We start from the raw sequence: 24,715 nt of genomic DNA, 5'->3' as shown, positions 1-24,715 counted from the left end.
CCATGCGCTCCACAAGTGAGCACATGGCAACAAACAGCGTACAGTAACAAACTGATGAAAATGGTGGTTTAGATAGATTTTTTCCTTATGTTACCCAAGACCTTCATAAACACAAGCAAAATATTATTCTCCCCGTAGCATACATGAAATTTATTTATTACTATTAGAATGTTGAGTAAAAATGACTACTCATTGGCCTCAACGGGGGTACAAAGAGACCAGACTTTTCTAGTGTTAAGAAACTAAGTGGTAAATACACCTGGGCAAAATATAGTTGCATTTTGGAGGAAGCAGACGAAGAGCTGATTGACGAGGTGTTGATAACGAGCAGCAGTAAATACCCCACTAACTTTTGATGTAAACAATGTGGCCGTCACACTAGCTCTGTGGTGTTATTTGCTGTGCTAATCACATAAAAAACACCATCGCAACACATCACACACAAGTATCATGATAATATCGTTTCGTGAGGTCCCTGGCATTTCCCAGCCCTAAAGTACAACACTAGTGCTTGAAACAGATTGCTTTGTGGCAAAACAATATGTAGACTAAGGATATTATGCTACTGCAATATCCTTAGTTACAACAGAGAAGGTTGTAGCCTAAATCCCCCTACAAAACGTATTTATTTTTGGAAGGTCAATTCAAATAGCCGCTGGGTTTTTATTTCTGTTGTTCAGAAATTTGAGGCAGAAACATAGGCTACATCATGTTGATCAAATTGGTTGAAGGTTCAGAAGACGGTGAGTAAAGAGAGAAACGTGAAGGCGGAGGTTGAGCAGCAGATACATAAGAAATGTGATGAGGGGGAGGGTGGGCAGCAGCTTCCTAAAAAAGTGTAAAATAACATGCACAGAACGGGAATGAGCAAATGATTGATACTCTAATAGTAGGCAGTCTCAGACCCTGAGGCACTCCTGACAACAGTGCTTGCTGAATGAATACAAAATGTAAAACACTTTCAATCATGCTCCAGGAGAACAGAGCGTGACAGCCACCACAGAACCATTAACTCACAAATAGCCACTTGTTATCAGTCTCATTTTTCTGGATGAACGCTCACCTCATGTAGATAGCTAGCCATTGCACACTCATCATTGCCGAGCAGCAGCCTTCTGTGCACTGTGCATGTGATGACCGACCACAAAAACAGCCGGACAGAAATCAAGGTTTAGAACAAAGCCACCTCATACACTACACAGCCATGCCAATCTGCAGAGGACACAGATGCAGTCTGACATGGGTCTCCCGTGGCCTCAGACAGTGCATTCTGGTAAACCACTCAGAATGTTGCTTTTAACCTGTTCAAGTAGACAAATGTTTCTTTAGGAAATGTCTGCTGTTAGTTAGGTTAGGGCTTTACTGACCCACCTGTATCTGACTACTTCTCTGTGCATCACCATCACCACTGAGACAGGCAAGAGAACAGGAGTGCTGCTCTAGGATGAGTTGTACCTTTTAGATCACAAATGTATGGACAGTGGGCCCCGATGATAGATCAGCACTTGATACATATGGCCGCAGATGACAATTCTAATCCCACAGATAGCAATACCCAGGGAAGTTGTTGTTTTTGGCTAAACTACACTCGCATGATGGGTAGCCTAACGATGCCTGGCTAGCTTAGACTTGAAGATGCAGTTATCCAAGATGGAACCCTGTTCTGTTCTCACACACACACGTTAATGGAGATCAAGGCATCTACACTACCTATGTATTTGGACAGTGACACTAATATTTAAATATGGCTCTAAACTCCAGAATTTTCATACATCAGTGCTTTACTGTTTAGAAACAAAAGCACTTTATACATCTAGTCCCCCATTTGAAAATGTATAAAATTATTTATTAAAGAAGTAAAAAGTATTATTTGGTCCCTTATTCCTTACACACAATGACTATCAAGCTTGTGACTCTACAAACTTGTTTGGTACATTTAAAGCTTGTGTTTCAGATTATGTTTTGTCCAATAGGAAGTGAATGATAAATAATGGTGTCATTTTTATTGTATGTAAGAATGAATGTGGTTCCTACCATGTATACGGATAACAATGACAATCGTGAATGGTGATGAGTGAGAAAGTTAGAGGGACCCTGGCGGCAGGTAGCCTAGCAGTTAAGAGCATTGGGCCAGTAACCTAAAAGGTCAGTACTTATTGCGCAAAACATGCCCTAAAACAGAATTAAAACAAACTGCGAATGTATCCAACGAGTTTGTGGAGTCACAAGCTTGATGTAGTCATTGCGTGCTAGGAATATGGTACACTAACATGCTGACCAGACTGTGCGCCATTGCGCACATGTTGATTTTGCCCACCCCCAACCGACGCGATCAGGACACGCAGGTTGAAATATCAAAACAAACTCTGAACCAACTATATTAAATTTGGGAACAGGTTGAAACACATTAAACATTCATGGCAATTTAGCTAGATAGCTTGCTATTGCTAGCTAATTTGTCCTGGGATATAAACATTGGGTTGTTATTTTACCTGAAATGCACTAGGTCCTCTACTCCGACAATTAATCCACAGATAAAATGGTAAACAGTTCGTTTTTAGTAATCTCTCTTCCTTCAGGCTTCTTCTTTGGACTTTATATGGTGGTTAGCAACCAACTATAAGGTGCATTACCACCACCACCACCAACTGGACTGGAGTGTGGACCTCAGTTCATCTTTCAATCACCCACATGGGTATATGCTCCTAAAAACCAATGAGGAGATGGGAGAGGTGGGACTTTCAGCGCAACAAGCTTCACATATGAAATTTGTCCAAACACTTATGACTTCTTTAAAATGGGGGACTAGATATATAAATTGCTGTCATTTGTAAAGAGTAAAGTCGGATATTTATGACAATACCCTTAACTTCTTGGTGACGGGGCAGTATTTTCACGTCCGGATGAAATGCATGCCCAAATTCAACTGCCTGCTACTCATCCCCAGAAGATAAGATATACATATTATTAGTAGATTTGTATAGAAAACACTCTGAAGTTTCTAAAACTGTTTGAATCATGTCGGAGTATAACAGAACTTATTTAGCAGGCAAAACCGAGGACAAACCATACAGATATATTTTTCTTTTTGAGGTCACTCTTTTCAATGCGTTTTCATTGGGAATCCAGATTTCTAAAGGGACCTTCTTGCAAGTCCTATCGCTTCCACTGGATGTCAACAGTCTTTAGAAATTAGGTTATACCTTTGTGTAATGAAGAAGTACAGCCATCTTGAACAAGGGTCATTTGAAGTGTACTGTTAGAGGCGCGAGACCAGAAAGCATGCTACAGTTTGTTTTCTTCCTGTATTGAAAACAGATCATCCAGTCTTTAATTTTATAGATTATTTACGTTAATTTACAAAAGTAGTTTGAAATGTTTTGGCAAAGTTTACAGGTAACTTTTGAGATATTTTGTAGTCACGTTGAGCAAGTTGGAACCAGTGTGTGTGTGTGTGTGTGTGTATATATATATAAATATTTTTTACATAGTTGAATGTGCTGACAAAAATCACACAAAAATGATCAATGGAAATCAAATGTATCAACCCATGGCCACACTACAGGCTGATCCAACTTTGATGTAATGTCCTTAAAACAAGTCAAAAGTAGTGTGTGTGGCCTCCACGTAACTGTATGACCTCCCTACAATGCCTGGGCATGCTCCTGATGAGATGGCGGATGGTATCTTGAGGGATCTCCTCCCAGACCTGGACTAAAGCATCCGCCAACTCCTGGACAGTCTGTGGTTGGTGGATGAAGCGAGACATGATGTCCCAGATGTGCTCAATTGGATTCAGGTCTGGGGAACGGACGGGCCAGTCCATAGCATCAATGCCTTCCTCTTGCAGGAACTGCTGACACACTCCAGCCACAGGAGGTCTAGCATTGTCTTGCATTAGGAGGAACCCAGGGCCGACCGCACCAGCATATGGTCTCACAAGGGGTCTGAGGATCTCATCTCGGTACCTAATGGCAGTCAGGCTACCTCTGGCGAGCACATGGAAATGCCACCCCACACCATGACTGACCCACCGCCAAACGGGTCATGCTGGAGGATGTTGCAGGCAGCAGAACATTTTTTTTTTTTTTTACCTTTATTTAACCAGGCAAATCAGTTAAGAACAAATTCTTATTTTCAATGACGGCCTAGGAACAGTGGGTTAACTGCCTGTTCAGGGGCAGAACGACAGAGTTGTACCTTGTCGGCTCGGGTGTTTGAACTTGCAACCTTCCGGTTACTAGTCCAACACTCTAACCACCCTGCTACCCTGACTCCACGGCATCTCCAGACTCTGTCACATGCTCAGTGTGAACCTGCTATCATCTGTGAAGAGCACAGGGTGCCAGTGGCGAATTTGCCAATCTTGGTGTGGATGTCGGGCCCTCATACCACCCTCATGGAGTCTGTTTCTGACCGTTTGAGCAGACACATGCACATTTGTGGCCTGCTGGAGGTCATTTTGCAGGGCTCTGGCAGTGCTCCTCCTTCTCCTCCTTGCACAAAGGTGGAGGTAGCGGTCCTGCTGCTGGGTTGTTGCCTTCCTACGGCCTCCTCCACGTCTCCTGATGTACTGGCCTGTCTCCTGGTAGCGCCTCCATGCTCTGGACACTACGCTGACAGACACAGCAAACCTTCTTGCCACAGCTCGCATTGATGTGCCATCCTGGATGAGCTGCACTACCTGAGCCACTTGTGTGGGTTGTACACTCCGCCTCATGCTACTACTAGAGCGAAAGCACCGCCAGCATTCAAAAGTAACCAAAACATCAGCCAGGAAGCATAGGAACTGAGAAGTGGTCTGTGGTCCCCACCTGCAGAACCACTCCTTTGTTGGGGGTGTCTTGCTAATTGCCTATAATTTCCACCTGTTGTCTATTCCATTTGCACAACAGCATGTGAAATTTATTGTCAATCAGTGTTGCTTCCTAAGTGGACAGTTTGATTTCACAGAAGTGTGACTGACTTGGAGTTACATTGTGTTGTTTAAGTGTTCCCTTTATTTTTTTGAGAAGTTTATATATAGACGGAATTAATCAAACAAAATTACCATTTGTGATCGTTAGCCTCGTTTGCTTTCGCCGAAAAGCCTTTTTGAAATCTGACATGTTGGCTGGATTCACAACAAGTATAGCTTTCATTTGCTATCTTGCATGTGATTTAATGAAAGTTTGATTTTTATAGTAATTTATTTGAATTTGGCGCTCTGCATTTTCCCTGGCATATCCCAGAGAGGTTAAATGAAAAAGGTGACAATCTGTACAGTCACCTCATGAAACATTTGATGTTAATTCCTAAATGTTGGAAGAGAGAATAGCATCACTGTCCAAACACATGTAGGGGAGTGTATACAGATATGCTGGATATAGGCTAAACCCTAACACAAAAATTCCATAACATAACTAAGCCTAAACCTGTGTTTTTCACAAAGTAAAAATACACTACCCGACAGCCCTGTTCTAACATGTCCCTGTCAATCTCCTGTTTCCCAACACTGCTCCTGCTATGGTACATGCCGGTGTCAGGTGTGTTGAGGCACATGTTGCGCTAACACGGTTGTCCTATGATCCTCCATCCTCCATGCCTACCTGCTCTCCTTACAACAGCATTAGGGTTTCTCAACACGCCTAAAACATTAAGGGATGCGCTGTGGCGCCACATACAGCTAACAGACAGACACGGGCACATGGCCTTTATGCCCCCACAGGCATTTACAGTTTAAGAGAAAGCATCTGAACATTTGACGGGTGTAAAAGGCAAGAGATCAAGGATCCGCTTCATCAGAACTCCCAGTGAACACAAGCACATCTGAAGGGTGGTTGTTGCACAGACCCAGATTCAGCCAAGGCAGTTGCAGTGGAAAGTCTGTTGAAAAAAACGTTTAACTCCAGTAACAAGCTTAAACTGAGTCTCTGCAACAGCCCCGTAGTGTGGCGTTGCAGTGCATGCTCTCAATACTTTAGGCCAAGGTGAAAGTGTGGAGTGCCCTCCCTAAACAAACTGCTTTGAATGTTTGCACCATTTAGATGCCAAATAATGGCATACATGCATTTCTCATGACTAGGTAAAGTAACAAGTCCCCACCTCGAAGCCAAAATGGCAGTGTCACTGCTGCAGTGTTACTGCTAAACTATTCGCAACAGTGCCAGTGGCCATTAGCTTCTATGAATATTTGAACGAGTGCTGATGCTTAATGCATTAACCCCACAAAAAATGTAATGACATCTGAGGCCGCAGGTGTCTTAGCATAATTTACAGTACTAGTCAAAAGTCTGGACACCTACTCATTCAAGGGTTTTTATTTTTTAATATATTCTACATTGTAGAATAGTGAAGACATCAAAACTATGAAATAACATATGGAATCATGGAGCAACCAAAAACAGGTTAAACAAATCTAAATAATGTTCAATTTTAAATTCTCGAAGTAGCCACCTGTTGCCTTGATAACAGTTTGCACTCTTTGCATTCTCTCAAGCAGCTTCACCTGGAATGCTTTTCCAACAGTCTTGAAGGAGCTCCCACATATGTTGAGCACTTGTTGGCTGATTTTTCTTCACTCTGCGGCCCAACTCAACCCAAACCATCTCAATTAGGTTGAGGTCGCGTGATTGTGCCAGCTAGGTCATCTGCTGCAGCACTACATCACTCTTCTTTTTGGTCAAATAGCCCTTACACAGCCTGGAGGTGTGTTGGTCATTGTCCTGTTGAAAAACAAATGATAGTGGGACTAAGCGCAAACCAGATGGCATGGCGTATCGCTGCAGAATGCTGTGGTAGCCATGGTGGTTAAGTGTACCTTGAATTCTAAATAAATCGCAGACAGTACCACCAGCAAAGCATGCTCACACCTCCATGCTGCACCGTTGTAACCACACATGCCGAGAATATCCGTTCACCTACTCTGCGTCTCACAAAGACACAGCGGTTGGGAACCAAAAATCACAAATTTGCACCCATCAGACCAAAAGAGAGAGATTTCCACCAGTCTAATGTCCATTGCTCGTGATTCTTGGCCCAAGCAAGTCTCTCCTTATTGGTCTCCTTTAGTAGTGGTTTCTTTGCAGCAATTCGACCACGAGGGCCTGATTCACGCAATCTCCTCTGAACAGTTGATGTTGAGATGTGTCTGTTACTTGAAGTCTAAAGCATTTATTTGGGCTGCAATTCCTCAGGCTGGCAAATATAATTAACTTATCCTCTGCAGCAGAGGAAACTCTGGGTCTTCCTTTCATGTGGCCAGTTATCATAGCGCTTGATCGTTTTTGCGAACGCACTTGAAGAAACTTAGTCTGACATTTTCCAGATTGACTGACCAGGTCTTAAAGTAATGGACTGTCATTTCTCTTTGCTTATTTGAGCTGTTCTTGACATAATATGGACTTGGTTTTTTACCAAATAGGGATATCTTCTGTATTCCACCACTGAAAGAAATTCCACAAGTTAACAAGGCACACATGTTAATTGAAATGCATTCCTGGAGACAACCTCATGGATGAGAGAATGTCAAGTGTGCAAAGCTGTTATTAAGGCAAAGGGTGGCTATTTGAAGAATCTCATTTTTATTTGTTTTAACACTTTGGATACTACATGATTCCAAATGTTGTTATGTCATAGTTTGATGGTCTTTGCTATTATTCTACAATGTAGAAAACAGTAAAAGTAAAGAAAAAACCTTGAATGAGTAGGTGTCCAAACTTTTGACTGGTACTGTATGTGCATAATAAAACGAGATAAGTGTAGTGTCCCCATCAGCACATAGTATGGTATCTATAAACATTTACTCATATTGCAACAAGGAAACCAAACAGGATTATTACAGGAGATAATGACAGTAGACACACACTGACTTGAAGTGTTCATCTCCGCTTATGTGGGGCCTACATTTAACAGGGGACAATTTATGTTGATATCTACGGTGTTCTGATAGTCAACCCAGAAGCAAAATTACATCAATTAATTAATCTCAAAAGTCACGCACACGATAGTCTGCGTCTGCTACTGTTGTACTCATTTTCCCCTTCAAAAGCTACAGTGTAACACAGAGGGGACGTATGAAAAAGAAACCATTTCCACTGTGAAGGGAGGACTGCAAGACAGAACATAGCCAAAGGGCACTGCCGCTTTAGGGTAACACTAAACACATGCAAACGGCTGTGACCTCACTTCCTTTGACGTCAGCAGTCTTGGTGGGGGATGGGAGAGGCAGAAGGCAGTAAAACTAGCCCCCCTCCCATCGCTGTCTCTCACTAAGCGATCCTAGTCGTTTTCATAGGACAAACACGCACAACATTTTCCTGCTCCAAATACACCCCAATTACGCAGACAAAGATAAGACACCCTTCCCTGTCTCCTAAAGCAGGCTTTACTTTCAAAACTGTTTATCTCCAAAGTACACTAAAAAGCTACAGATGGTAAATCGCAACATTCTTGTCCACCTCCCCCTAACACACAAACACACACACAAACAAGAAGCCAGCCAGCTAGCGTTGCTCACCTCTAAAATGCATGAGGGCCACGGGCTGGAAAGGCCCATTTGAGTTGGGTGAATCCAGAACCATCGCACTGGCAGCTCTAGTACATGTCAACATCTAGGGGCTGGGGTAGAAGAGATAGCGATAGCCCAGGCTAAGTCGAGGAGCCAGCCTCCATTTTAGCATCAAACACTGGGAGCAGAAAATAAAGCTCTGCCCTGCTGCTGGAGGGAACAGGCTAGTTAGTGATGTCATCCCTCTAGGAAGAAGCCCTATTGGCCAACCTGGGTCACATGGGGAAGGCCGTCAGAATGCATAACCATGAGGCAGGGGATTGGCTAGTGGGCTGAGGCAGGGGATTGGCTGGTGGGCTGAGGCAGGACCTTTGCTGTGATTGGAGCAGAGGCAGGAGGTCTGGCTAACTGAGGCACAGCTAACCTTTCCCCTCATTTATTTTTTATTTCCCTCAGGCTCACACACATCTACCCTACAATAAATTACATTCCCAACAAGCAGAGTTTTTGGCTTATCCTAATACATATCACCTCCCTTATCTTCACTCCAGGAAAAGCATAGAGAGTCCATTGATACATCATAGAAAGGTCAGTTCTATACACACACTGACATTTTTAGGCTCTCTTTATCTGGCCTTTCTGGAGCCACAACACCTGGATTTCCCCTCAAACATCACACAATGACAGTGAACAATTAGAGATGTGAAAAATAACCAACACTTGAAGGGAAGCATTGATTATCATTCAGTAAAAAGGCTGTTATAAAAACAGAAATCACTGCTGACGTGTGTGTGTGTGGACAGATGGCCCAGGTGTGAGAAACAGGAAGCCACGATTATACAAAAAACAGGAAGCCAGTGAGCGAGTGTGCTCTGCCTCAGCTGCTCTCCCAGAGTGAGCAGTTACAGTGCTTAACACCAACGCAATGTCCCCATCTGCACCACATAGTGCACACACAGCAATGGCTCACATCCGTCTATTGTTCTTAGTTGTGTATCAGACTTTTCTGCTTTATAAGACTGACGAGTGACGACTGACTAACCACATTCATTGTAAGAGCCAAGTTTCATGTTTTTAATGTCACATGCACAATTACAGCAAATTGCCTTTCTTGCTCGTGCTTTCCCAACAATGCAGTAATCAATATCTGTAGTACTATAAAAAAATGAATACATACATAAAAAAGTAGAACAAAAACACAAGAGCTAGAAATAAAAGCCTGAGAAAGTAAGCTACAGTGTATACAAGTTCAGTTCCAATACCATATTTACAACGTGCAGGGACACTGGAGTGATAGAGGTTGATACTGTATGTATGCATGTATGCATAGGGGTAAGGTGACTACGCATCAGGATATGATAAACAGAGTAGCATCAGTGTATATGATGACTGTATGCGAGAGTGTGAGCAAATTTAGTGAGTGTGTTGGAGTGTCAGTGTGACTGTGCGAGTGAGTGTGTAGTGTGCGCGTATGGAGTGAGTGCATAGAGAAAATAAAATAGAAGAGTCAATGTATTCCTCCTACTGTGGTTGACGACCTAAATCCTTTAGGTGAAGTTAGTCATAGTGCATCCAGTGAACAGAAAACACCCCAACTCTACGCGGGACTTCTTGGCTTTGTTTGTAACAGGTAAACCAGAACTTGACCCGTCAGGTTAGCTGCTGAATGTTTTCAGTCTGAACTTTGTAGGTCCTGGGCTGGGTGGCTACAGGAAGGTGTGAGGAAGCATTGATGTTGCTATTGACTCATTTCTCAAGTTATTGATAGAGACCTGCAGCCTTGTCCTTTGTCAACTACATTTGGAGCTCCATCTGTTCTGCTCAGTCTCACCAAACATAAAGCAGATGTTGTAGCACTCTCATGCCGTGGACAGATTTGACTCAATTGGAAATCCTCCAAACGAGTCCACTCACTATCATCCCACTGTCTAGTCATGGGGCATTCTCCTGTCTGAAGAGCTGTTGTTCTTCTGATAGACCAAATAAGCGCACGCCTGCGTGAACGAACACACTTTCTCTCCAGCGGTCTGCGGTTATCCTCTAAACTCTACTTTGGCACACGTAACCGGGCTCCAGTTATTTATAAACTCAGCCTCTAGATCTGTGCAGAACGACGGGGTTGATCTTGTGACTGACTCTGGCTATTAACGTTAACAAAGTCTGTTTTGTAGCTATTTCAAAGAGGAGTCAACGACAGGAATTGAAGACTGAGACCGCTGACCCGAGGTTCTACTGACCTCGATTACTGAACTTGAAGCTATTTATCATCCAGCGAAGTCAGTGAACTTTATCCACTATGAGACCACAGTTCCCATTCCCCCCAACAGAGGGAGACCGAGCGTGAGAAACTATCCCTCCCAGGACAGTTCCTCTTTTCACACTATCACCAGCTGTTTGTTCGTTCACTACCTTTTGGCAAACACTTGCAGCTGGAGAGTTGAGGTGAATTTTTAAATATTTTTTTAAAGGCACCCGTCTGAAACGCTGTGTTGTTGCTGTCCCCCAAAATAGCATGTTTGTCATGCTTATCAATTATCCTGCGACTGTGGCACAGCTCTTTTCAAGCATTAATCACCAAATGAACACGATGCATACTGCATCTTCCACTCAGCAATAATGTGAGGTGGTATCAGGCATCTTTTCCTGCCTATAGACTGCTGTCTAAAAGAGGCACTTACTAGGAGAACTAAGTTTCCAAAAGCAGCCCTCTACTACTTCATGTAGCCCAAGTCTCCAGAGTGAGCACTTTGGTAAAGCTCTGAAAACAAGCCTTTCCTGACTGCCTGTCAGGACAGGACCACTGACAACATCCATGGCCCATGGGACAATAATTGGAGAAGCCCTCGTTGCTGGGCCGCTGGACGTGCCCAGCTGTTATCACGAATCAAAGCTTATGGAATGTGTTGTAAAGACCATAGTAAAACCAAGATAAAAGGTCCTTCATGATCAAAGAAAACAGTCCTTTGTGTCTGACAATGTAGGCTGTCCAGTGTTTCCCCTGTATTAAAATTTAGCAGCGGTGGCTCTAAAAAGACAAGCTTTTAAATGGATAGTCGTTAGCTCAAATGACTTGAAGTCTATAAGAACATCTAGCATGTCAATGCGCTAACAAGCAATTCACTAACCCTAGCAGCCATGCACCCCCCAAACCATTGCCACTGTTGCTGAAAAAAATCCCAGAGGGAAGCACTGCGGTCTGACAGAAGACATAGGGAAGAATGAGAGGTGAATACAGGTCATGACACCATATCACTACTGAGGTAGCTGGCTTGGTTGGCAACTGTAACAAGGCAACTGTGGTGTGTGTGTGTGTGTGTGTGTGTGTGTGTGTGTGTGTGTTCGGCTGGATTGTTGCCAAAGCTCCAGTCTAGACAGTTGAAGCCAGATAGCGGCTCTCTACTTTACCCTAGAGAGGTTTGGTGGTTCAGGTCATGGTAGATTAGCATGGAGAGGATCCACACAGTGGTCCAAACACAGCTACATTAAAACTCTAGAAACTCCTAAACACTAACATTATTATGGACTCTGCAAGACTGCATCATCTCTCCTGTAAAATCAGCTGGATTTGCACACTGTGCACTTTCCACATCTTTAAAAGTTTGGCCATGGAGAGCCAACTTAGTGCCAGTCACTCAAAGTAGTAACATGATAGCATAGCATTGGACATGCATCTGCCAGTGCTGACATTTTCCATGAGAGGAGCAGGGGATGAGAGGTGGGTTGCAGTTGTACACTGTAGCTCCCTGCCAGCCACCCGCTTATCTAGGCACTGGCAGCATCCTGAAACACAAGGACCCGCAGCATTAAAGCCTTATCTCTGGATTTTCCCTAAATATAGACACTTGGGTTAAATCAAGCACAGTCAGTCACTTACATTTAATGTGTGGCGGTGCGTTTTATAGCAGGGCAGTGTGGATTTTCAGACACACACAGAGAGAGAAGAGAGGGATAGACACGGTGTGATTTACAGATAAGAATGCAAGCAGACTGAGATGGCAGGCAGCTATGTTAAGGCTGAACTTAAAGGCTAAGCCAAGGCCAGGGGACAGGCATCAGTAAGGTGGGCTGGGAAACCAAACCTTACCAAGCCTATACATGGTTCTGTCCTGAGAGACTAGTTGACTAGTCAATCAAAAGTGGTTCAAAAGGGTTGGGAAATCTTCTGTTAGTATCGGATATTGAAGATGGCGACGACATCGTGACGTGACAGACGATGTATAGCCCATTTCAACTTGACCAGCACCACGCAGTAAGGAGCTGACCGGGCAGCGCACAGCAGGGCCATGCCAAGTGGCCTATTTCTTTGCTATAGCCTGCATAACCTATTATTTCAAGATGTTAAACAATTTACAGAATGCAAGAGAACAATGTAGACAGATGTAAGATTTACACCAAGCAGTGCAAAATGTCCAGTCAAACCCCCCCACTCCCTCTCTGAATGTTGGAAGATCTGGGTCATATAGCCAAAGAGCCAAATTTGGTATTTTCTCTCCATTAGATATGAATATGACTTCGGTTTTTTTATGCATGCTGGCTTTGTCCCGCCACGCTACCTCATGATCAAACAATTAATTATCTAACGGAGTTCTAGGCTATAAGAAAGTTAAGTTGTTTATGAATAACATAAAAACATGATTGGCCTAAGGTAATAATGAGAGCGGTAGAACAAACAAGAGCAAGATAGAAAAATCGAAAGATAGTTTGAACAAACCTTACAGTTGAAAGCCTAGTCTATTATACAATCAATTATTCATGCACCCCTCATTGCTGTTGAGAACAAAATGTCCAAAAGCCAAATCCTACTAATTAAAAAAACAGCCTATCAAAAGCATTAAGTTAGTTATGAAAAGTAATTCTCAAATAAGCTATTCTAATAAAGTGTTTAATGCCCTAAAATTGCAGCTTTCAAAATGGGAACAATTGTGAAAGTCAGAGTCTACTCTCTCATAGCCTTATTTTGAATGACAAATATTACAGGCAACAAGAAGTGAAATTGAGCAAACAAGATCAAAGAATCTAATGAGAAGTCAAAAGATACAGCTGAGTAAAGCTTATGAAAAGACATATGTAGAGTAGGCCTATTTCCATTGCCTATTGTTAGCAATGTAGGCTACAACGTATAGAAGCCCAGGCCTAATAAGAATGTAAAATTAGTCAGCGATGTGAATGATTTAATAATTATCCAGTTCTGGGGACAGCAGAGTTGCGTGCTCTGCAGATGGGAACCTTGATGATTTTAGCTGCCTTTCCCCATATATATATATATATATATATATATATATATATATATATATATATATATATATATATATATATATATATATATATATATATATATATATATATATATATATCGCTCAAAAATAAAGGGAACACTTAAATAACATCCTAGTTCTGAATGAATGAAATATTCTTATTAAATACTTTTTTCTTTACATAGTTGAATGCTGACAACAAAATCACACAAAAATTATCAATGGAAATCAAATTTATCAACCCATGGAGGTCTGGATTTGGAGTCACACTCAAAATTAAAGTGGAAAACCACACTACAGGCTGATCCAACATTGATTTAATGTCCTTAAAACAAGTCAAAATGAGGCTCAGTACTGTGTGTGGCCTCTACGTGCCTGTATGACCTCCCTACAACGCCTGGGCATGCTCCTGGTGAGGTGGCGGATGGTATCTTGAGGGATCTCCTCCCAGACCTGGACAAAAGCATCCGCCAACTCCTGGACAGTCTGTGGTGCAACGTGGCGTTGGTGGATGGAGCGAGACATGATGTCCCAGATGTGCTCAATTGGATTCAGGTCTGGGGAACGGGCAGGCCAGTCCATAGCATCAATGCCTTCCTCTTGCAGGAACTGCTGACACACTCCAGCCACAGGAGGTCTAGCATTGTCTTGCATTAGGAGGAACCCAGGGCCAACCGCACCAGCATATGGTCTCACAAGGGGTCTGAGGATCTCATCTCGGTACCTAATGGCAGTCAGGCTACCTCTAGCAAGCACATGGAAATGCCACCCCACACCATGACTGACCAACCGCCAAACCGGTCATGCTGGAGGATGTTGCAGGCAGCAGAACGTTCTCCACGGCGTCTCCAGACTGTCACGTGCTCAGTGTGAACCTGCTTTCATCGGTGAAGAGCACAGGGCGCCAGTGGCGAATTTGCCAATCTTGGTGTTCTCTGGCAAATGCCAAACGTCCTGCACGGTGTTGGGCTGTAAGCACAACCCCCACCTGTGGACGTCGGGCCCTCATACCACCCTCATGGAGTCTGTTTCTGACCGTTTGAGCAGACACATGCACATTTGTGGCCTGCTGGAGGTCATTTTGCAGGGCTCTGGCAGTGCTCCTCCTTGCACAAAGGTGGAGGTAGCGATCCTGCTGCTGGGTTGTTGCCTTCCTACGGCCTCCTCCAAGTCTCCTGATGTACTGGCCTGTCTCATTGTAGCGCCTCCATGCTCTAGACACTACGCTGACAGACACAGAAAACCTTCTTGCCACAGCTCGCATTGATATGCCATCCTGGATGAGCTTCACTACCTGAGCCACTTGTGTGGGTTGTAGACTCCGTCTCATGCTACCACTAGAGCGAAAGCAACGGCAGCATTCAAAAGTGACCAAAACATCAGCCAGGAAGCAGGAAGCATAGCCAGGAAGCATAGGAACTGATAAGTAGTCTGTGGTCACCACCTGCAGAACCACTCCTTTATTGGGGGTGTCTTGCTAATTGCCTATAATTTACACCTGTTGTCTATTCCATTTGCACAACAGCATGTGAAATTTATTGTCAATCAGTGTTGCTTCCTAAGTGGACAGTTTGATTTCACAGAAGTGTGATTGACTTGGAGTTACATTGTGTTGTTTAAGTGTTAAGTGGTCCCTTTATTTTTTTGAGCAGTGCACACACACACACACACACACATCTACTAAAAATATTTTAGTGAGTTACAATTCATAAAAGGAAATTCATTAGGTCCTAATCTATGGATGTCACAAGACTGGGAACACAGATATGCATCGGTTGGTCACCAAAAAAAACAAAGTAGGTGGGTGGATCAGAAACCAGTCAGTATCTGGTGTCCACCATTTATTTGCCTCATGCAGCATGAAACATCTCCTTCACAGAGTTGATCAAGCTGTTGATTTTGGCCTGTGGAATGTTGTCCCACTCCTCTTCAAAAAGGTTGTGCGAAGTTGCTGGATAATAGCAGGAACTGGAACACACTGTCGTACACGTCAATCCAGAGCATCCCAAACATGCCCAATGTGTGAAATGTCTGGTGAGTGTGCAGGCCATGGAAGAACAGGGACATTTTCAGCTTACAGGAATTGTGTACAGATCCTTGTGACACGGGGCTGTGCATTATCATGCTGAAACATGCAATGCCGGTGGTTGAATGGGCCCTCAGGATCTCATCACAGTATCTCTGTGCATTCAAACTGCCATCGATAAAACGGAATTGTGTTTGTTGTTCGTAGCTTATGCCTGCCCATAACCCCACCATGGGCACTCTGTTCACAATAGTAAACCGCTTGCCCACACAACACCATACAAGTGGTCTGCGGTTGAGAAGCCGGTTGGACGTACTGCCAAATTCTCTAAAACGACGTTGGAGGCGGCATATGATAGAGGAATGAACATACCAGTCTCTGGCAACAGCTCTGGTGGACATTCCTGCAGTCAGCATACCAATTGCATGCTCGCTCAAAACTTGAGATATGTGGCATTGTGTTGTGTGACAAAACAGCACATTTCAGAATGGCCTTTCATTGTCCCCATCACAAGGTGCACCTGTGTAATGATAATTCTGTTTAATCAGCTATGCCACAACTGTCAGGTGGACGGATTATCTTGGCAAAGGAGAAATGCTCACGAACAGGGATGTAAACAAATTTGTGCACAAAACTTGAGAAATAAGCTTATGTGCGTTTGTAACATTTCAGCAAACATGTATTTCAGCTCATAAAACATGGGATAAACACTTTACATGTTGTGTTGATATTTTTGTTCGGTCCAGATAATCTGCTTTTACCTAACAGAGTGACACATAATAGGTCTTAGAATAAACAGTTTAGAGCTAGGCGATATGGCCTAAAAATAATCCTGATTTAAAAAAAAATATAAAAAAAAGACGATTCACAATATCTTGACTTTAATGTTCTCTAAATAAGCTTTGCTGTACAATTAAAATGTCAAATACACTGCATTTCAAACAGTCAGCAATAATCTAAATTATTTCAGGGCCTGTGAAATGCTACCCAAGCTAAATATAAGCCTTCCACAAACATAACCTTTCAATAATTTAACCAAAATAGTTTAACCCGTATTTTTTGCAATAGTCACTGATCTGGCTTTCAAGTCAGTCTACGAAAATGCCCTTTGTTACAAATTTAACCAAAACTATGCATAACGCACATTCACTAAAAATGACTAACTTCTTGTTGCAGGTGTTTTAGAAAACTAACACAGGTCTCAAACAATCTCAAGCTTGTGTGCTAGTGAGTAGCCAGCTAATCTTTATATGTCAAGTTTAGCCAATAATTTTTATCCATTTGCTAGCTAACAAGGCAGAGCAGTTGAATTGTTATTAACACACTTCGGTGTCTCCCCAACTGTTTAAACAGCATATTAGCCTGTCCACTTTGTTCAGATGTTGAAATTAAAGGGGCCTAGCTTATTTCTAAGAACGAGTTGCCAATTCCTTATATAAAATTGTGTTCTATGTTTATTGCACATTTATTAAACAGAATAGATAGCTAGTATAACAGTCATTGGCTAAAATGCAGCTACTGGTACCACAACGCTGCACGTAACAAACCTCGCATTCATTTTCCAGAAGCAATGTTCATTGATGCTCCCGTTTGAGTAGTTTCTGCTCTTAGCGCAATTTGAGTAGTTGAAAAATAAAAAGGGTCTCGTTAGAGAGATTCACTTCTCTAACACAGTAAAATAATGTCTCCATTTGTTTCGGTGTCTATATGACCAATTATGTTGGACCAAACCTGATAGACCTGAGAATTCAGTGTGTCAAATCAGAGGGCCTGTTGTCCGGGCCTCTGGCAGTCTCTGGGGGTGCCACAGGGTTCAATTCTTGGGCCGACTCTCTTCTCCGTATACATCAATGATGTCGCTCTTGCTGCTGGTGAGTCTCTGATCCACCTCTACGCAGACGACACCATTATGTATACTTCTGGCCCTTCTTTGGACACTGTGTTAACAACCCTCCAGACGAGCTTCAATGCCATACAACTCTCCTTCCGTGGCCTCCAATTGCTCTTAAATACAAGTAAAACCAAATGCATGCTCGTCAACCGATCGCTAACTGGACCTGCCTGTCCAGCATCACTACTCTGGACGGTTCTGACTTAGAAAATGTGGACAAATACAAATACCTAGGTGTCTGATTAGACTGGAAACTCTCCTTCCAGACTCACATTAAGCATCTCCAATCCAAAGTGAAATCTAGATTTGGCTTCCTATTTTGCAACAAAGCATCCTTCACTCATGCTGCCAAACATACCCTCGTAAAACTGACCATCCTACCGATCCTCGACTTCGGCGATGTCATTTACAAAATAGCCTCCAATACCCTACTTAATAAATTGGATGCAGTCTATCACAGTGCCATCTGTTTTGTCACCAAAGCCCCATATACTACCCACCACTGCGACCTGTACGCACTCGTTGGCTGGCCCTCGCTTCATACTTGTCGCCAAACCCACTGGCTCCAGGTCATCTACAAGACCCTGCTAGGTAAAGTCCCCCCTTATCTCAGCTCGCTGGTCACCATAGCAGCACCCACCTGTAGCACGCACTCCAGCAGGTATACATCTCTGGTCACCCCCAAAACCAATTCTTCCTTTGGCCGCCTCTCCTTCCAGTTCTCTGCTGCCAATGACTGGAACGAACTACAAAAATCTCAAACTGGAAACACTTACCTCCCTCACTAGCTTTAAGCACCAGCTGTCAGAGCAGCTCAAAGATTACTGCACCTGTACATAGCCCATCTATAATTTAGCCCAAACAACTACCTCTTCCCCTACTGTATTTATTTATTTTGCTCCTTTGCACCCCATTATTTCGATTTCTACTTTGCACATTCTTCCACTGCAAATCTACCATTCTAGTGTTTTACTTGCTATATTCTATTTACTTCGCCACCATGGCATTTTTTTGCCTTTACCTCCCTTATCTCACCTCATTTGCTCACATCGTATATAGACATATTTTTCTACTGTATTATTGACTGTATGCTTGTTTTACTCCATGTGTAACTCTGTTGTTGTAGGTGTCGACCTGCTTTGCTTTATATTGGCCAGGTCGCAATTGTAAATGAGAACTTGTTCTCAACTTGCCTACCTGGTTAAATAAAGGTGAGGTGAAATAAAAATAAATTAAAAATTTTTTAAAAAAAATGCAAATAGCGAGTTGAAACCGCTTGTTAGAGGAAGAAGTGATCTCCCATCTTTGTTGCTGTGAGTGGCAGGTTAGAGGCTTGGTGTGTGTGTGTAAACAAAGAGGAAGAGGTGAAGCGAGAGGTTTCAATCTCACAAAAATCTGCACAAAAATAAGCCCAATGCATTTCTATGGGCTTATTTTGGACCTAAGCTTGCAGCCACCCTTCCCGCCTTTGGGACAACGACTTCCATTGTTAGGGTGGAGACATGCGCATCTCATCATTATATACAGATCTCTGATGTAAATGGGAAGGTGCACACCTCAGAAGGAGCGAACGAGGGGAGACCAAAAACATGTGAACAAGTGGCTCATAAATAAAATATAAAAAACTTGATTCTTGCAATACAGGCATTTGACACATCGTCAAAAACTAATTTATTTAACAAGATATATCCCCCAGCCCCAACTAGCCTAGGCTAGTAGTGGCGTACTACGCAGTCATACTTTTGAAGGCAAAAGAATGGGCTGCATTACAGCAAGGCAAGGAATAGACTTGATTAGGTCCAGTCATACCTTTGAAGGCGGGCAGCTTTTGCAGCTCTCTGTTGTTGCTGAGGCTGAAGCGGGACGAGCTCTGCCTCTTGTCCTTCTTGACAGGCATCTGGGAACCCAGCTGCTTGCCCTTCAGCAGCTGAGTGGTAGGAGGGACACTGTTACTGCCTTTTCTGTTGGAGCCCTGCTGTATGAAGGGAGGGAAAGAGTAGAGGTGGATCAGAGCATGCACCTGGGTTTGTTCATGAGACACCAAACGAAAAAGAAAAAAAAAGACAAACGGGGAGGGACTATTCATTTCAAAAGGTTTTAGCACAACCCAGTGTTGTCCCCAATCTCCCCTAGGTTGGATATGTAATCTGGTGAATGTGGGCAGTTTCTCCTGTCTTGTCCCATCTGCCTGCTGGGATCCATTCATCACCACACACACACGACAACAAGGGGGGGTGGGAATTGTCAAATTAACTTAGAACCTCAACTAATTTTGCCCTTCACACTACAAGACAGGGGTTTAGGGTTTTAGGCCTTCTTAGTGAGCCGCCGGCTGGCTGACTGTCTGGGAGACTAAAGCTGCTGAACCCCGTGATGGGCCTGGATTACTGACGCATGTGACCCAACCGAAGGTCTTTTCTCCCGCTGATTCATTTACCCAATGTGTGCCAGCTTCTTACTGTGTCAGCTTCTTACTGTGCCAGCTTCTTTTTACCTTCAAATAACAGCGTTAGCTTCATAAATGTGTGGGCTTAATAGCTTCATATACTGCATTCGCTTCATACTGCGGCTCGTCAGGCCCTTGGGTTAGAGATTGAATAAGAGGAGTGGTTCATACATCCAAAACACACAAGATGGATAGAAAATAGGTTTAGCTATATCAACAGGAGGCAGAAATGTCTGTTCAGAAACCAGCAGAATACATTAACAGACCTCTTTGCTTACATTTAGTGCCATTTTTAACCTTGCTCAAACAATGAGAAGATAATGTCAGCTCACAGACCATTGGCGCTTAAACAAAGGAAATTACCAAGCCTGAATCAGCCTGTCTTAATATGACTCCCATGTTGTCGTCGTTGTCCCATTGACGTCGAAAGCTTAGAGCCCTAGTGCCCAAAAGCATCCGTGAGGATAGTGGAGCCTGGCTGTACGCAGGGAAGGGGTGGGGGAGTAATACAGCAACAGCTTGTTGTCCATCGATTTAAATTTGACACAAGGTTGGCACATTAGCAGATCTGCCTCATGGCTGATGACACACAGTAGAAACATAATCCAGGGTTATAGCCCCAGAGAGAAGAGCAGACTACACAAAATAAAGAAATGCATTACTGGGTGTTAACAAGGGACATCTTCCATTCTATTAGTTTTTTTCATTACCGATTAGTTTGTGTGTTTCTGTGGGTTTAAGGCCACATCTTCGTTTTGGTCTTCAGTATATTTTCTGATTTGAACAGACATAGCTAATCATCTCAAGTGGTCTCAGTGCACAATGGTAGTAGCTAATGTTTTGCAAACATTTTTACCATCCATTCTGAAGGGATAGTGGCTACCTAGTCTGATTAAATCAGGCTGTAATACAGTCTGAAACTGCCTGCAAAAATCATGTAAATGTTCATTACAAGCCAGAATGTTATTTAAAATTACATTTAACCCTACTCTACCGGTTGTCTGTGCGGTATGGCTTTCAGCTGTGAAAGCGAGCTTTGGTGATTAAATTTCACTTCCTTCTGTTTTAAATACAATTTACCAAGACAAATATGATTATTCATGTTCTGAATCGTTCAGTGGGGTCTTTAACATTATATCAAAAAATCTTTCACAGCAATACGCTTGTTTTTGTGAGAAATCATCCATTTGGGGGGGGGGGATTTCAAATTAATACAAAAAGTGTATACTAAAAATATACTTTTTGGTTGTTTAACAACAGAAACTGACATGTGCGCAATTGAGGCAAAACAGACAGTTGGCTTAGACAGTTGAAAACATGCAAACCTTATTTTGTTTCCAAATATTTATTGAAAACAAATACATTTGCACAATGAGCACTTGTCTCTCAAATACAGTTGTTGTTGGTTAGTTAACAAATAATTGCCATATTAGCATAGACATCACATCAGTCAACACCTCAAAACAAGACATGGTATCCATAAGACACGAGCCACCTACGATTCCCCACACGGCAGCTTCTTGTCATTGTTGCTAGTGATCTGACCATTTAGAATCATAACGCATGCCTTCCAGCCACGTCGATGCGCACAGCATTTGTGTTGTCAGCCAACCAGTCCATAAAACAAATACTACATGTCATGTCTCAAAATGTCCATCTAACCTCTATTGTTTTATGTCCTGCAGATATGATATGACGAATTCAATGAGAAAGTAGAGCCTGTCAGGTAGAGAGCAGCCTTAAAGCTGAAATATATAACTTTTGGAGGAACCTGACTAAATTCACATAGAAGTACGTGTTATAGATCTGTCATTCTCATTGAAAGCAAGTCTAAAAAGCAATAGATGTTATATGTGGGCTATTTCTATGCTTCCCGTTCTTAAGTTTAGTTTTTGCAGGGCCTCCCAAGTGGCGCAGTGGTCTAAGGCACTGCATCGCAGTGCTAGCTGTGCCACTAGAGATTTTGGGATCGGGTCCAGGCTCTGACAGACCCTGCCACGACCGGGAGACCCACTATTGGGTCGTCCGGTTAGGGGAGGGTTGTCCTTATCCCATCGCGCACTAGCGACTCCTGTGGCGGGCTGGGCACAGTGCACGCTGACACTGTCGCAAGGTGTACGGTGTTTCCTCCAACACATTGGTGCAACTGGCTTCCGGGTTAAGTGGGCATTGTGTCAAGAAGCAGTGCGGCTTGGTTGGGTTGTGTTTCGGAGGACGCACGGCTCTTGACCTTCACCTCTCCTGAGTCCGTACGGGACTTGCAGCGATGTGACAAGACTAACTACCAATTGGATACCACGAAATTGGGGTGGGAAAAAAAATACATGTTTTTTATCAAATAAAAAAAGTTTAGTTATTGAGTCTTTAACTTTAGGTTTTGTACACCAGCTTCAAATAACTGAAAACAATATTTTTGGTTATGGAAAATATATTTCAGAGGTTTAGAAGGTACTTTGATTCCCTACACTATACTTGCTTGTTTTGTCACAAACTGAAATTAGGCAAACTATTAGAATTTTTGCAACCACGAAATGGCAAAGAAATTTCTGTATAATCCATCTTTAATTCTTGCACAGAACCCAGCCTAGCTGACACGACGCAATTTTCCTGATTTTGTAGCACTTTTTTCTCTGGCCTTCATTAGTCACCATAATAATGGCCATCATACAAGAGTAATAACACGCATAACGTTTGAACAAATTATGTTAGAGAAATGAAGTTCGGACCATTGGTGTTCTTATGGGAGTATCTACACAATACAATGTTTACCTATTGGACAAAATAGATGCATTTATGATTGGCCACCCTAAAATGTGAGACAAAATATCCACAGGAAAGTATTGTAGTGGCTACCATGTTTTTGAAACTGACTTCAACACTAACAACTAGTGTCGTCTCCATGTGATTCAGGTTGAAAACAGCTACTTGGATAGACCAAATAGCATTCAAATGATAACGCTTTTATTCAAAACCAAAGTTAATTCATATTTAGTTTATATAACGTTAGCTAACATGCTGACATTATAGCACATGCCGCATGCGCTGCAAATAAATGTACACATTCATGTTATTCAATCATTGCGTGCACCAACAAGTGTCTGCAAAGCCAGGCGCTAAAATAAAACTTGGTTCTATTTGTGATGCGCTGCAAGTCCCGCCTCTGCCATCTCCTCATTGGTTTTTAGGAGGATATACCCACATGGGTGATTAAAAGATGACCTGCGGTCCACACTCCAGTTGGTGGTGGTAATGCAGCTTAAAGTTGTTTGCCAACCACCATATAAAGTCCAAAGAACAAGCCTGAAGGAAGAGAGATTACTAAAAACTAACTGTTTACCCTTTTATCTGTGGATTAATTGTCTGAGTAGAGGACCTTGTGCATTTCAGGTAAAATAACAACCAATGTGCCAGTAATAACAAGCTCGCTAGCTACATTTCCATACATGTTTAATGATTTTTGACCTGTCCCCAAATTAATATAGTTGGTTCAGTTTATCACAGATCCAGCTGTGATTGAGAGTCCCACAGGGCAGCGCACAATTGGCCAAACGACGTTTGGGTTTGGCCGGTGTAGGCCATTGTAAATAATACATTTGTTCTTACCTGATTTGCCTAGTTAAATAAAGGTTATATTAAACGTTTAATTTTTAAGTAGAGTCTGTTGCTGGTGGACAAAATCAACATGCAAGCGGTGTGGTCAGCATGCACGTGTTATAAAGTTACCTCAATGTCCGAGTAATCTTGTCCTCCAGTTTTGCCAACTTTTCCATATTTAGGAGAGTCCTGTAAAAAAATGGAGATGGATTATTCACCAGTCAGCTAATGTGAAGGGACAGAGGCAAGTTTTGACTAACGTTAAATTAGCTAGTACTTAACTTTTCCGCTAACTAAACTGTTTGACAGTTGTGGTTAGTTAAACAAGTTGACTTTAAAAATAGAATTGTAGCAAACGTTAGCTAGCGTTTTCATGTACCACAAAACGTACATACGGTAACGTTAGATATTAACGTTACTCAAACTATAGCTAGCTTCACTACAACACTCAGGTAGCTAGCAAGCCTAGTTAGCTAGCTGATGATGCGTTGATGGGACATTACAAATATCGCTTCGATGGGTGTCTGTTCGTAGTTTTAAAACATTAAAAAACTAGCTAGTTTTGTTAGTACTCTGCACTAGTATCAACTGTTTTGCAAACTCCTAACTCACCTTCTCTTTTTTCGCTTTATTCGGCATTGCACAAAAATAACCGCCGTCGTTCCCGTTTTGACACACCGAAGCTAAATCCTGACAACTCTCCACTGCACTAGCCGTTCGCCTATCCTCTCGGATATGATAGGCTGATATCTGTCAGGTGACTCAACGTGCTCTTAAAGAGTGCATCGGAGGGAGTTCTTTATACCTTCGTGATGGAAGCACCCTGCCAGCGAGACAAATTACAGCATAAGTAAAGTATACAGTCATTGGGTGGGTCTTGTTCCCTCTCCAACGTGGCAGGTAGCAGTTTATTTTAATGTGTGGGGCTAACTTTTTTATTTTTTTATTAATCTGCTGGAGACCATTCAGAATTGTCAGTTATCTATAAATTATTTGTATTTGTGTCAGATGCTCT

General features: G+C 42.6%; 1 protein-coding gene across 6 annotated transcripts in view; it reads right to left on the bottom strand.

Annotated features, from left to right (window-relative positions):
• The window catches only part of LOC139415328 (serine/threonine-protein phosphatase 2A 56 kDa regulatory subunit gamma isoform-like), a 38,373-nt gene extending 13,751 nt beyond the window's left edge, over positions 1-24,622 (bottom strand). Inside the window, exons 1-3 of one of the 6 annotated variants that reach the window (XM_071163388.1) lie at positions 24,313-24,622; positions 23,830-23,889; positions 19,470-19,635 (exon numbers count right to left, since the gene is read on the bottom strand). In XM_071163388.1, coding sequence (XP_071019489.1) covers positions 19,470-19,635; positions 23,830-23,889; positions 24,313-24,339 — 253 coding nt within the window. In that variant the 5' untranslated portion in view covers positions 24,340-24,622. Of the gene's footprint in view, positions 1-8,497; positions 8,892-19,469; positions 19,636-23,829; positions 23,890-24,312 lie in introns of those variants that run through there. The other 5 variants (XM_071163389.1, XM_071163386.1, XM_071163387.1 and 2 more) reach the window with 5 other exon arrangements.
• Between the last annotated feature and the right edge of the window lie 93 nt (positions 24,623-24,715).

This window comes from Oncorhynchus clarkii, chromosome 8, assembly GCF_045791955.1.
Source record: "Oncorhynchus clarkii lewisi isolate Uvic-CL-2024 chromosome 8, UVic_Ocla_1.0, whole genome shotgun sequence".
In the NCBI taxonomy this organism is placed as follows: domain Eukaryota; kingdom Metazoa; phylum Chordata; class Actinopteri; order Salmoniformes; family Salmonidae; genus Oncorhynchus; species Oncorhynchus clarkii.
This window is presented reverse-complemented; position numbering and strand designations above follow the sequence as displayed.